This window comes from Diadema antillarum, unplaced genomic scaffold, assembly GCF_040938485.1.
Source record: "Diadema antillarum isolate AM-2024a unplaced genomic scaffold, OU_Dant_1.0 scf00000099, whole genome shotgun sequence".
Lineage (NCBI taxonomy): Eukaryota > Metazoa > Echinodermata > Echinoidea > Diadematoida > Diadematidae > Diadema > Diadema antillarum.
In genome coordinates, this window is record NW_027270988.1 from 5,173,510 (window position 1) to 5,187,699 (window position 14,190).

General features: G+C 39.2%; 1 protein-coding gene across 2 annotated transcripts; it reads right to left on the bottom strand.

The window, feature by feature from the left end:
- Positions 1-567: 567 nt before the first annotated feature.
- Positions 568-11,105, bottom strand: LOC139718721 (autophagy-related protein 101-like). Of its 2 annotated transcripts, none has more exons than XM_071630183.1 (8): positions 11,046-11,105; positions 9,183-9,274; positions 8,324-8,401; positions 7,373-7,456; positions 6,723-6,821; positions 3,627-3,741; positions 2,894-3,060; positions 568-1,051 (listed from the first exon to the last, which is right to left on the bottom strand). In XM_071630183.1, exons 2-8 carry the CDS (start codon positions 9,210-9,212, stop codon positions 968-970), a joined length of 657 nt encoding a protein of 218 aa, XP_071486284.1. In that variant the 5' UTR covers positions 9,213-9,274; positions 11,046-11,105; the 3' UTR covers positions 568-967. The 2 variants fall into 2 exon arrangements, with proteins under 2 accessions (XP_071486284.1, XP_071486285.1); XM_071630184.1 differs by lacking the exon at positions 11,046-11,105 and adding an exon at positions 9,896-10,027.
- Between the last annotated feature and the right edge of the window lie 3,085 nt (positions 11,106-14,190).

Here is a 14,190-nt window from a genome sequence, read left to right on the forward strand (position 1 = left end):
GCATTATGACGCAGTGTGTGCTATACGCATTTTTCACATGCCAACTTTTAGTATAGTATGGTATGCTTTTGGGGCACATCAGGAAGTGGTCAACTTTTGGTTCAGTAAGGTGTGGTCTGGTACACTGGGAACATTTGAGCACTCCTCTGGTGCAGGTATGGTACATAACACTTTAGGAGAGTGCTCAAATGCACCCTATAATTGAAAAGCTGGCAAAAACTGCTTGTGTTACATTCTCTCTTGGTTGATAAAAGAACTAAAAAAAAAAATCATGTCTAGCCGTATATGTCACGTAAAAACTGAGAAAACGTCATAGATATGATTATGTTGCAGCAAATATATACCTTAAAATCATAGAACTTGTAGATAGAGAACTAAACACACTTCACATTTACAATTAATCTGAACTCATGCCCTTGCTGACAACCTTCACAGGCTAAATACACAGGTACGAACAGGGCCATGACATAGAAGGGTTTCAATCCTGCAAAGTGACAGTGAACACGATGGTTTACATCATACACGTATATTGACCACACACTGAACTTCACACCATGTCTTTGGAAAGACATCTATGAGTCTGTCCACCTGTCAGATCTGCCTTTAAACTAGAGACCCTGTGTTGGTCTTGAAGCTTGACACAATCATTTACAACTCCCAGGGTAACTAACATGGCTCCTTGCAACACAAAGACAGTCTGATTACCTGCTACATCACCCATGCCAAGTACGAAAGACTGATGGTTGTCTGCTCAATAACATTCACTCATTACTCCTATTCAAAGATGACAGTGAATTCCTGGCAGTCCTATTCCCTGGTGCAGAGAAATTCCAAGCAAACGATCGATAGCATGTTTCATCCTCCAGTTCTTTTCTTTGAAGTTCAAGAGACAAAAAATGGCAAGAGAAGAACACTCATTCAGCATAAATAACTTTTGAAGATGAAGCATCTTGGGATTGTGGCTGCCTCAAAGAGCAAGGGTATCACGTAACAGTTTTCTGACAGCTGTCCCAACAGATGCATTTGTTGGTCCTGAGTTCTGGTAGCTAATCTGCAATCAAAGACAAAAACATTGGACAATTTGATGTAATGCTGACTGCTTGCACTCAGTATCATTATCAACTTCACAAACGAATGAAATTATCTATGAACCACTATCAAAAAATTCTTTGTCCTGGAAATTTTTTTTGTCTTAAGACAATTTTGCCAGCTTTCTTACATATCAGCAGCCAAATACATTGGAAATGTAAAAAGAATAGAATTTGCTCCACTGGAATAAAAAACAAGGCAAGTGCCAACATGTGTCTTGCCCATTCGCATAGAAGAAATTAATGTTTTTCCAACTCCCGAAAGTTCATTGACCTCGCCTATGACCTTTGACCTTGTGGTGACCTTCAATTCCCCAAGAGACATTTATCAGCCAAGTCTGGTCACAAACGGACATATGGATCAAAAGTTATGAGCCATAATCAAGACGTGCTGTTAGAACTTAACATTGGGCCCTAATAGTTCATTGACCCCTGTCTGTGACCTTTGAGTTTGTGATGTACTTCAACTCCCCAAGGGGCATCTACCATCCAAGTCTGGTCACAAACGGACATAGGGATCAAAAGTTATGAGCCATAATCGAAACGCGCCGAAAAACTTAACATTGGGCCCTACAGTTCATTGGCCCTGCCTGTGACCTTTGACTTTGAGGTGACCTTCATGTTTTGTAAAATGTGTAACTTTGTACAACCACTCTTCCCTCCAAGTTTGATTGAAATTGACATCCTTAGTAGAGAGTTATTCAAGTTTTTGTAGCGGACAGAGGAACGCCGCAGGCATGTGTCTCCCACACCTCTGGTGGGCTCAACAACACCTTAATAGTTTGTTGCATTAGGTACGTTGCTACACAAGATGTCTCTGTACTAAGTTTTCACAATATTTGTTTTGTATTTTCTTGTCAATCTCATGGAATTAGCAATTACAACCAATTAACCCTATTCTAACTGGGCTATTTGAGACCAAGTTTTTACTGAGGGGGAGGGGGGTCAATTTGACCCCCCCTTCAGATCTCGGCCGCCAATTGCACGATCGCCGCAAAATTTTGCCTGAAGATAGAGCTGGATGTCAACTACAAGATTATATGGTCATACAATAGAAAAATATTGCCTTTCTATTTTTAATGAATTGATTATGCAAATTTGTGCACGAAATCATATTTTCACCTATAACTCCATTAAAAAGACTGGAGGATTGCTAAATTTTTGTGTCAGAATTCCTCAAGACACATCAAACAATTTTTGTGTAAAAAAATAGCACAATCGAAATCAATTTCTTTTGTTTTTTATTGTTTTGTTAATTTCTTATGTATTTCATTGTTTTTTCAACCTTTTGTTTTCTATTGTTTTTTCGCCATAATTTGTTGCAGGCACTTTTTCAGGCTTATCTACACTAGAATTGATTTATTTCAATGGTTAAAAGTTGAAATTTAATCTAATTTATATCAATTTAACCAAAAAACACAATTTGCATTTGATTTGCACACGATATCATGAATTTGAGCTGTTTTTTGGTTGACATGCATATGCAAAACATTACGTAACTTCAAAACGGTGTACCCGGACGTCGCAAATTTGGTCTCAAAATATGTGGGAGACTTCAATGAAAAAAGTCGTGAAACGACGCGGCAAAATCTTTGCGCGTTGCGAAATCATGGCGCGAAACGTTGGGGGGGGGGGTCAATTTGAAGTTAGAATAGGGTTAATAGTTTTTAGCTGTTTCAGATTCTAAACTGAATTAAAACTCCCTCTTGTAATTTGCAAGCCTGTCTCTGTGCACCCCCCTTCTCTCCAGAATGCTACCCCACACAGCTTGGACTCATTTCAGGGTCCTTGTGATATGTGCTCACTTTAAACAGGTATGGCTGGACATCAGAGAATGATGTGTTGAACACAGTATCCAAGAGAGGTTGATTTGGTGCCTTGGGCAGGAAGTCGTGTCTATTCATGGCCTCCACCACACACACCACCTTCTCCCCCAACAGCTCTCCCAGTTTCTCCCTGTATGCTTGCCTCTCTGGACACATATGAATGTAAAGGCACTCATTACTACAGAGTTGATGAAATGTGTTAACAAAGGTGTTGATTAAATGAAAGCGAGATATTCAGAGGGGTAAAGGTTCAGGAGTGAGTTTCTTCAATTTGTCTCCCTCTACAAATGAAATTTGTTAAGATTGCAACTGCTGATCAAACAAACCTGTCCCACTCGGCACTGGTTCCTTTCTTCCAACATGTTTGTTAATTTATAGATCAGCAATTGTGATCTTAACAAACCTCATTTGTAGAGGGAGACAAATTGAAGAAACTCACACCTGAAAAGTGTTGATGTACAAAGAGAAATAAATTTTACAGAAATACATACATATAATAATAGCAAAATATTCTTATGTAGCGCACTTCTATAGAATTTCAATGCGCATATTTAGTTCAAACAAATGAATCCCTTGCATTGAGTTATTTTGTTACAACTGATTAACAAATTGCCCATCATTGACGTAAATAAGCATCGGAAATGTATTCGCTTTGACATATCAAACGAGTCTTCAGCATGAAGCCAGTAACATGCAGCCTTCTGCAGCTCACCATGCTCATTGCTGAGGGTCACAACATTGACGTGAAGTGTCCACACCTCCCATGGAATACTCTCATCAGGAAATGGCCACCTGTTCTTCTTCTTCTGGTAGAACTCCAGAGAAATCTTCACAAGAAGATGTTCAAAAACACACAAAATTAATAAGAACAGTTTAAACTCTGTTACGTGACAAATTTTCAAGCAATGGCAACCTTTCACCTTCAAGAACATGTTTTGCTATTACTGTAAAACACAATATTTTTGCGGCATGAAATTTTTGCGAGTTGCCTCTAACATTCAATGCATAAAGTGTAGACAAGAGCTTTCATGTGCATTTTAATTTTGCGAAATTCGTGAAATTAGAATGCACGCGAGCATTCCTCGTTTAACAGTAACACTTTTCATCGCTCAAAACAAAACAACGTGCTCTAGAATAATATTTGCATGGTGTTTGTGTTTGAATGATCTATGGGTACACAATGCAAAGTAGCAATTTATTTGAATTGACCATGAATGACAAGAGTTTAAAATTGACCTGGGAAGCCTATACAACCATACTCTCTTCTGAGGAAGTTTGACAAAGGGCGGGGCTACTAGGATGATATTCACAACATGAAAGAAAGAAAGAGAGATAAGGCTCGAAATGGAACCAAACGTACATACCGGTATGTGATAATTTGATTTTTTAATTTCATGTTTCTACCTGGGAAAAGAGAAGAAAAATCTGTGCTTTCTTCAAGCCTATCTCACGGGTTGATCCTGATGAGCCTGAAACATTGATGGTCAGGATACTGTAGACAGAGATGCTGAAATCCAAGAAGGCAGTACTCCTTCAAGCAGAGATATTGTGAGCCCTTCTTCTTCTACCTCATCTACACGAACGTACGACTGCCAGCTTGGCAGGTTCTGAAGTTCCTGACTCCTTGAAACATTCATGCCATGTGGAAAAACACGACATTCCTTATGCATCAAGTGGCAGGCCAGTCACAGCTGCTGAGCCTGACACATAGAAATGGCTACGACTGGAACTAAATAAGCCAACTACATATGGCAGAAGCGATCATTTCCTTTCCACTAAATATAGACGGCTCCTTCCTAAGTGGTACAAGACTTTTCAGAGGCTGGATATAATGACAAAGATGCTGTGTTTTGCCATCCACGCTGCCAAGCGAAGCACAAAGGTGGAACTCGGGCACCAAATGCGCAAGAAGAATTCATTGACAAAGGTTTCTCAAACTGGAAAAAGGCCATAGAGGTTTTCAAGAAACATGAAGCTAGCGCAGTTAACTGTCATGCGATCTATCAATTAAATCAATGAAAGAAGGGGCAAACATTGCAAAACAGCGTCTCTCACAGAAAGAGGAGAGATGGAATCAGGAAGTTGATGTTTATACTGACAATTATTTCATCCATATGGTACTTGTCATGGCAAGGATTGCTACTTCATGATCAAGATGATGCCAAATTGAATCTCTACCACTTTCTCAAGCTCCGAGCACAAGATTCTCAAGAGCTAGCTGACTGGTTGAAGGAAAGATCAAGTTGGAACTTGGCAGGGATACAGCATAAAATTGTCCACGTGATGGTCCACGGTGTCCTCTGGAGTGATCAAAGAGATCAAAGAATGTGGATCATTGGACTTTATATGGCTGATGTACAGTTGAACAGATGTTATTGTGTCTTTGTACAGTCACCGAGACCCTGAACGTTGAAGAGAGACTTCTTGAGCTGATCAGCTTGGAGAGGTGTGATACCTAAGTATCTACGCAGCTATCAGGGATGTCCCCACTGAATCTCATTCTACAAAATTGCCAGAGTCAAACATTCGATGGTGCTGCAACCTTACAGGGATGTAAAAGTGTTGTGGCAGCACAAACTGCTCATGCAGAATGCAGAGCTGTTCAGATCCACTATTACATGTACATGCACTGTGTGAATCTAGCTATAAAGGACATGGTATCAACACTGCCTATGATCCGCAATTTTCTACAACTCGGACCACTGTGAAATGCACATCTGTGATAAAGTCTGGCATCCAATCTCTCTGCCAAGCCAGGTTCGATGTCAAATTTCAAGCACTAAATGGTCTCATGAAGCAACTCTGCATTCTACCTGAGGTTCTTAGTATCATTGAATATGGATACCACTACCCAAACAGCTGGCTTCCACTGTTGACTTACATCTTTTGACTTGAACTTTGGTCTAGTAGTTTCCCACTGTCTGTTTGAAGTAACTGAAAGACTCAGAAAGACACTACAGCAGGAAAGTGTGTCGACTAGAGAAGGGATAGGCATGGTCATCAAGTGTGCGATATCAAAAGAGCTGGACTCTCTAGTCGATTCATGACAAGACACAACAAGCTGGGGAGTTGGCTGCCAGGTATGATGCTGACAGACCACACCTGCCATCATGCCAATCTAGAGCATCTTATATGTTCCAGGAAGCTGACCCACACATATTCAAGACTCCAGACTCGCCACACATTCTTCATGGAGGTTTATGTCATGGTTACTAGACTAAATGACTGAATTGTGGATAAGGTATCTCCTATGATCCACTCCATTGAGCATAGTAAATGTCTCATCTCCCTGGTGTACGATATAGCAGGCCAAGTGTGTACTACACTTAACCACCTAATATAAAATGGTAATATGGATCCCAATCAAATGATTGGCCGAGAGCTATCATGAGACCAGTCTTAATTTTTCCTAAGGGCACAAGGTTACTTTTCACTAAGCATGACAAATGGCTGGTATTAACAATCACCTGTCTGTGCTCTGCTGCAGTGTCTGTGTATTGCAATTGTGTGTGTGTGTGGTTCTGTATATAGCTTGAACTCGGAGCTGTTGATGGCCTGGAAAGCTTGCAATGATGTCTGATGCAGAATTTAAATCATGTCACCACTTTATAAAACAAATAAAGCACATTACTTGGTCGGACATTAATGAAACTATCCACCCTCCATATCTACAAACAGTCCAAAACACAGAGGGTGAAGCTGAGTGTTTTGGATTGTTCCAAATCTTGTACTGGGTGGATAACACCTACTGACACCCTGTGTAATGTGCAATGTTTGTTTAAAGGGAAAATATTAAAATTCACTTCACCTGCCCACTATGAAGACCGTCATTTGACTTCAGGATATCCCGGAACTTTGCCACTTCTTTGCGTAGATACAGGTCCATGTCCTTTGAATCACATCTTATCTGCAAAGAACATCATACAGGAGGCAGATGCATTCTTTCTCTTTAATACAACAACAAGATTATGATTGTAAATTGTTGCATGGTGGTGAGGTGTGTACCAATGCCAAAATGCAAAAAAAAAACACACAACAACAACAAACAAACAAACAAACAAAAAACAAACAAACAAACAAACAAACAAGCAAAATATTCCTAAAACAAGTATTTAACACCCAAGTTGGCAACATTTAGTGGATTGAAAATAACTGTAAAAATTTACCCACACTGTACACAACAGCCAGAGTAAGAGCTTATCTTTTGGTCTTTAAATGCAGTTTTCATAAATTATTCACTGTGATAACCAAGGATATCAACTGAATGACAAATTGTGCTGCAATTCCTTATTGTTTATATCTAATTGAATTACATCTAAAGTTAAACCTGGTTTGGTGACCACCTGGTTATAAAGACCATTAGTGCAATTATGTGAATGCAGAGTGCTTTGTGTTTGGAGCTGGAGTACTCCATCCCCAGTGCGGTGTGTTAATAGAGATGTACGGTATGATACTCACATAGCTGAAGTCAATATAATCACAGTCTGTTTCCACCATCCCCACAGTACCAATGGAGTAGGTGCCTTCTTGTTTGTAGTGAAACTAATGGGGAACAAAATACATTTAAGACACATTTTACAAAAGTATGCCAATGTTTAAAAGTGAGATGATAATTGGAGGATAATAAAATAAGAGACACACTACCAAAGCCATGATAGATTAAAGAAAGAGTGCACATACACAAAAATGGCCACAAACTCCTAAAAAAACTGCACACAAACATGACAAAATATTGGAAGAGCTGTGTTACATATTCAAGACTGAATATGTACAGAGTAATACACATACACTTAGTACGTCATGAACAGTGTGTCTCACACCACATCACATGGCGCAAAGCTGAGAAAATACAATTGTACAAAACTGCTAATCAAGGCTGAATAGTACATTGTACTTCAAACACATTTATAATACCGGTACTCTGTTCTTGTCATTTTACATTTGGTTTTGCTCTAGAAGATGCAGCAAAATTTCAAGAACAAAAGTACTTCTTGCAAGCTGAAACACAGCAGTCTCTCTGTGGAATATTTCAATGTGGAAATAATTTTGCATGTATTGATTCAAGTGCCAAGCCAAATCAAAACTGTTTATCCTTGTTTTGGACATTTTGAAGTCATAATGTGAACAGTAAACTGGAAAAAATCAGCAAATTAAAGATAAAAGAATGCACTTCTTCTCAGAAAACCAAGCAAATAAAATAACCGGCAAAAATATTTCAACTTTGATAGCTACTTGTATGTTCATCGAATTTTAAAAAGTTCATCAAGCAACACAGTTCAGTGTGGACAGTTGATTGCTGTTCTATCATAGTACCTCTTTTCCATACACTAAATGACTGCTCATACTCTTACTGGAAAATTAGACTGCATTAAAATGGATTGATTAACAATCCAATGTGATGCCTCCTACCTTGCCAGTAGTGCGATGGAAAAGCAGAGTGTGGAATAGACTGAGTACAACTTCCTCAATCTGTCTCCCCTCCACCGTCTGAAACAGAGTGAAATGGGTTTGATGTTACATATAAAGGAGAGCTTGTGTTTGTGTTTCATTGACAGCACTTTTTACAAGTTTAGTCTCATTTTGCATGCGAACTACTTGATGGTAATTTGCACTCAAGAACTTGAGGCCTACATAGATGTCCACTTGACATTCAAACTGTCATTACTCTCCAACATTAAAAAGATACAGTATGCACACTTTCTGGTTGAGTAAAAGTTTGTTTTTGTGTGTGTGTGTGTTCTTTTAGTACACTAAGAAAAATAAAAAAGAAAAGAGAACAGTGACAGTCTTATTGCAATCTGACCTTACAGTACATAAACTGGAATCTCCAAGTTTCATTTTATGATTTTGAAAAACACACGTGCATATACATGCAAATCAGATTACACCATGCTAGATCTCACAAGCCTTCTAGAGCATTTAGCCTGCATACAAATCTTTGCCATATAATTCTTTTTCAACCCGAATTCTAAGAAGAGCTGTGATAATTTCACAACATAACTCTGTAAAGAGAAGAGGGTTTTACCCAGTACAGAAAGAATGATTGTAAAGTGTAATCATTTTCAATAAGACCCAGTGGTAGAGTTGTAAGGCTAAGACATCTTGTCTAATCTGCATACAACATGATTATGACCTTCAAACATGTATCACTGTCACGTGAAAACTTCCAACACTTGAAATTCTGTTACATTGCAAAATCTCTACAAGTTGACAGCTAAAGAAAAAGGAACACACCATTCTTCAGAGATATAAACACTGATTCTCTCACCAACTCAAATGCCTGTGATCTTGCATTCATTGCTGCACTGCCTTGGGACCAACGAGGATGAAGACGATCATCTTATAAAAGGAGCAGAACCGCTGTAGAATGAAAAATTATCATGTGAAACAAGAACTTTAACAAGCTAAAAATGCACTCACATGGAAGCACTTTGCCTTTTTCAAATACCTGACTCTATAATGTAAGTTGGAACTCAGTGGTTTAAAAAAAGAAAAAAAAAAACAATACAAATGGAAACAATGATCACTCAAAAGAGTTGCTGATTCCTGAAAACATGAAAACAGTTAACTGCATGCTGCAGAAGCTATAATACATGCATCTAGATGCAAGGTCAAATAACCACCAAGTTCCACAAATAGGAATGTTGGACAAAAATGAAGCTCTAAAAACACTCCGAGGATCCATCATTCTTAATATAGTGTTAAACAAACTGTGCTACCCAGTGTTGTGTCTAAAGAACTAGAATCTAGATACAAAACAATCGACAGTGACTTAAAGAGTGCAGTACGTGTGAGTGTTGCATGACGCTCGGTGCTTAGTATTATGGGCTATGCTGGGTTTTATTTCTGCCACTATTATATTTCTACTTATCATGCTATAGACATGGATATGAATGTATTTGATGACTAAATACATCTTCTTCTTATTTATTTTTTGAACTTTAGCGGGAGGAACATATGGAACTCTAGGCTAGCCCTCACTCCAGACCCAGCCATGTTCTAGATGCACCCTCCTGCCAGGTTCGACGTTCCACATCAAGATCACAGAGACTCCAACCCCAAGCACCTTCTGATCCGGAGATTCTCCCGCCTGAAACCCCTTGCAAACGGGAGACTCCAACTTGATGTGCGCAAAGTTCCTTGTGGCTGGGGTCCAGCTCTCTAGGGGTCTAGATGCTATCTCATGCTATCTAAGGCTTATATTTCAACATACAATGACACTACGTAAGAAATCATTTCAAGCGGGAGAAATTAAATCTCAGAGGGAGAACAGGAGATTTTGCAAAAATGGGCTTTCGGCGGGAGATCTCCTGTCGAAAGCGGGAGAGTTGGAGTCTCTGTAGACAGAAAGATCCGTCTGTCCGAAGGACTCTTTTATATTTTGCCATTACACTGTCCTCCGTATACGGAGGGGATCCGTGAAGCCAGACGCAGTCTCCGCGGAACATTCCCCGACGGACAGATACAGACCGATCTTTCGGTCAAGAGTCTCTGTTGAGATCATACTGTAGAACTACAAAGGGACCAAAAGGTTCGACTTGCACAGACACTCGGTTTTATTGTACATAAACAGAGACATGTGGCTAAATCGTGATATTGGTCCCCTCTTGTTCTGCGTGTGCGTCTTCACTATGTACAAAGTCTGGGACTATGGAGGTTGAAAGCCAGTGTCAGTGAGTCACCAGCTATGACGAAGTGAATGGCGGTGAATGGAATGGTGCCTGGTGGACTATTTCACGATAATGCCAGACATGTGCAACCTTGTCACTTTGGCACATCCATTGACACATGGCACGATTTCCATCCCAGTATAGCTACCTTGGAGCTGCGATTGGGATTACTGCAACAAGTAAATTTAAAGTTAATTCCAAATGCCCGATTCTGCTGGTTGCGCATAACGTACAATTCAACACGTGGGACCACACTTTCACAAACGCGATGACATAAACACGAACACTGACCCTAGCATAGGGGCCTAGTCTAGATCGTTAGTTAGATCGACGTAAACAACTACTTTTGGCTTTAAGAACGTCTAAGTTTAGCCGAAGAACAAAAGAACACTGCGCTCCCCCTCCCCCCCCCCAAAAAAAAAAATAATAATAATAATGACCGAAGAAATACATTATCTTACCCTCGACTGTACTCATGAACGATAATCTTCTGCTTTCATTCACCTTCTCTCAGCCATAAATATTGCACCAGAACAATAACATCATTGATAACATCATCACGTTTGCTATAAAAGGCTCCCTCTCTCGAGCTCTTCCTGACATGACCACAGAACTCTTCAAGAGTTCTGTGGACATGACAGCAGGCAAAGATAGGCTGCAGAGATGCAAGCCAGCCGGTCATTTAATAGGGGACGGGCCGCGTCACTTGGGAATAAACTTCAGAGCCATAGGCCTAATGTTCTCTTAACTGAGAATAATGATACATATGATAATAAAAATCCGTCTTGATAGATATTTAAGCTCTTCCTAATAATGTTAACAAAATCAATGGTAAACGCTGTCTGAAAAGGGTATGATAAATCCATCGCAAAATCTAGGGTGTATACAATATTCATATACCACTTTTTTTTTCTGTGTGTGATAATAATAAATGTGTATGACATATTTTTGTTAATGACATTAATATTATTCCTCATATTCTTCGTAAATTGCACTTTGATTCTAACGCTGTCACTTTCAATGTCCAATGTGACAGTACAATGTATGTAAATAAATTGTATCAAATGTAGGCCAAAATATAACACACTGTGCAAGACTCCAGGAGGCGGTCTTAACCAGAAGAAGAAGAAGAAAAAGAAGAAGGAGGAGGAGGAGGAGGAGGAGGAGGAGGAGGAGGAGGATCGGAGGAGGAGGAGGAGGAGAAGAAGAAGAAGAAGAAGAGGAAGAAGACGGCTATTCGTATTTTTCGTTTTCAGTTTAAAAGGAATCATTCGCAGATTGAAGCCCGATTGAAATGGTAATTAAGTGTGTAGAAGTTCAATGTCAATTGACAGTCATCTTGTTTCATTATCCTGCAGTACAATGACAACATATTACTGTATTGTGGTGTGCCCCGCTGCAGACGACGGTCGTGAGCAATGAGGCGATGTTCTGTGCAACCGGGGGCTGAGGGGGGGGGGGGGGGGGGGGAGGGGGCACTTTTTTCAGAAAATATAAAGGCGTGACCTTCATTTTTTTTTCTCCGAAAACTTAAGAAGATGCAAGTTGACAGGACCATCTTAACCCTGTTCTATCAATCTGTCATTGAAAGTGTGGTCACCTTTAGCATCATTTGTATTTTTGGCAATCTGACGAATGAACAAAGGGGCAAATGTGATTGATCGAACACGGAAAGTGGCGCAGAGGGTGCACGAGGCACAGAGCTCCAATCTACGCAGTCGTTGTATCCCAAACGTGTATAACTATCCAAACTGAAGAAAATAATGACAGACACCTCACATCCACTCAATGGCTGTTTTGTGTTCAACCGTTCTGGATTAATGTTATGTCCACTTCAAACTCGTCGAGCACGTTTTAGGCAATCTTTTATCCCAAACTCAATAGATATGTTCAATGCATCAGTTAGACGATAATATTTTGATGGTTTTGGGAATATTTGAGTGTGAAGTTGATATTAAGGTAATAGTATTTATGTGAGGTCACTGAATGGCTTTATGTTTTTATGAGTGGGTAAGGTTGTGTTGATTGAAGGTATTGTTTGTCTATGGAAATAATTATTGGAATGATCTTTAAATGATCACATTGATTTTTGATGGATGTAATTTTGGGTCAGTTGTGTTATAAAATATTCTGTTATTTGGGAGTTTTATAGTAGGGCTTGAAGTGTAAAGTTTATTGCTGTGAGATCTGGCTGTGGATAGATTCATTACAGCTGCTGTTCATTTTTGTATATTTGACAGTGCCCGACATTATTGTCCTGATTGAAATGTTCACCGGTATGTTGGTAGTTTTGTTTGTAACCAGGCTTGTTTGTAATTCACATTTTGAAACAGCTTTATTATAGCTGCGGTTCATTTTTTGTAAAAATATTTGGCAGTGTTTGATATCATACAGTGCTTATATAGCGCTTTAAGGAGAGGGATATTATTGATTATTGATAATAGTGTTTTGATGAAATGTTTATTGGTAGGTGCTTATGTTGGGTTTTTTTTTTGTAACTCATTTTTTGAAACAGTTGTATGGCTGCTGTTCATATTCTGTATATTTGGCAGTGTCTGACAATATTGCTCTGATTAAAATGTTTACCGGTATGATGTTGGTAGTTTTTGTTTGTAGCTCATAGATTCTTTTTTTATTCGTTGTTTCATCTGCATATACGTGCTCCAGGGAACAGGATTGGGCCAGGGACAAATTTCACATTCCTCTCTCCTCCTCTCTCTCTCTGTCTGTCTGTATGTCTCTCTCTCTCTATCTCTCTCTCTCTTTCTCTATCTCCTTCCTTGGTGTGGGTCATGGAGCAAAGGGTTTTGGGTTTATTGTAAGTATAAAATGTTGAAATAGTATTGTTTGAAGGGATTTGATGTATTTATTTAACCTTATAATAGGGAATATCAGAGGGTTTATTTAGTTATGTTATGTTTGATATTACTGGTTGTTATGCTAACTGAGACTCATGTTAGTTATTTGGGTGTGTGTGCGTGTGTGAGTGTGTGTGTTATTTTGAATTTTCTGTTATAAGTTTTGTTTGTAGTATTATGTTATTATTTTGTAAATTTAAAATTGGGGGCTGAGAAGGGTTGAAGTAGTTTGATTTATATAGGGTTATAAAGAATTGATATATTGTATATGTATTGTGTAATAGATTTGTAGGGTGTTGTTTGTTTTCATTGTGCTTATCATAGACGTAATTATGTAATTGTGATGTAAACTGATATGTGAACTGTTACGATCATTTTGTTGCAATGTAATGCCAGTGGAAGCCAAATTTCTATGTCTGACATAGACCAATAAAGAATGAATGAATTTTTTGGGGTGTCAGCCCGATTTGGGGAGGGAAGTAGGCAGCACAAAATTGTAACACCTTCTTTTTTTTTCTAGCGTAACATTAGTGGCGGCGTAGTTCCAAAAGTTCATTATTCCAAAATGAAACAAGGGTTGTTATTCTGAAAACTGAATAATCTGTGGCGAAAGAGAGAGTAGAGTGAGAGAGAGTGAGAGAGAGAGAGAGAGAGAGAGAGAGGGGGGGGGGGGGATAGCGATCGTTCATGGCGAGTTTAGAAGGGGCTTATCAATCATGACCAGGGCCTATACAGGGGAACACACATC

Bases quoted from the DNA above. Each gene is read 5' to 3' on its own strand.
- LOC139718721 (XM_071630183.1), bottom strand. From the start codon at position 9,212: ATGAATGCAAGATCACAGGCATTTGAGTTG. The intron at 7,457-8,323 runs GTAGGAGGCATC...GTTCCCCATTAG, and splicing joins TCCATCGCACTACTGGCAAG to TTTCACTACAAACAAGAAGG. The intron at 3,061-3,626 runs GTGAGCTGCAGA...ATATGTGTCCAG, and splicing joins GACCCTCAGCAATGAGCATG to AGAGGCAAGCATACAGGGAG.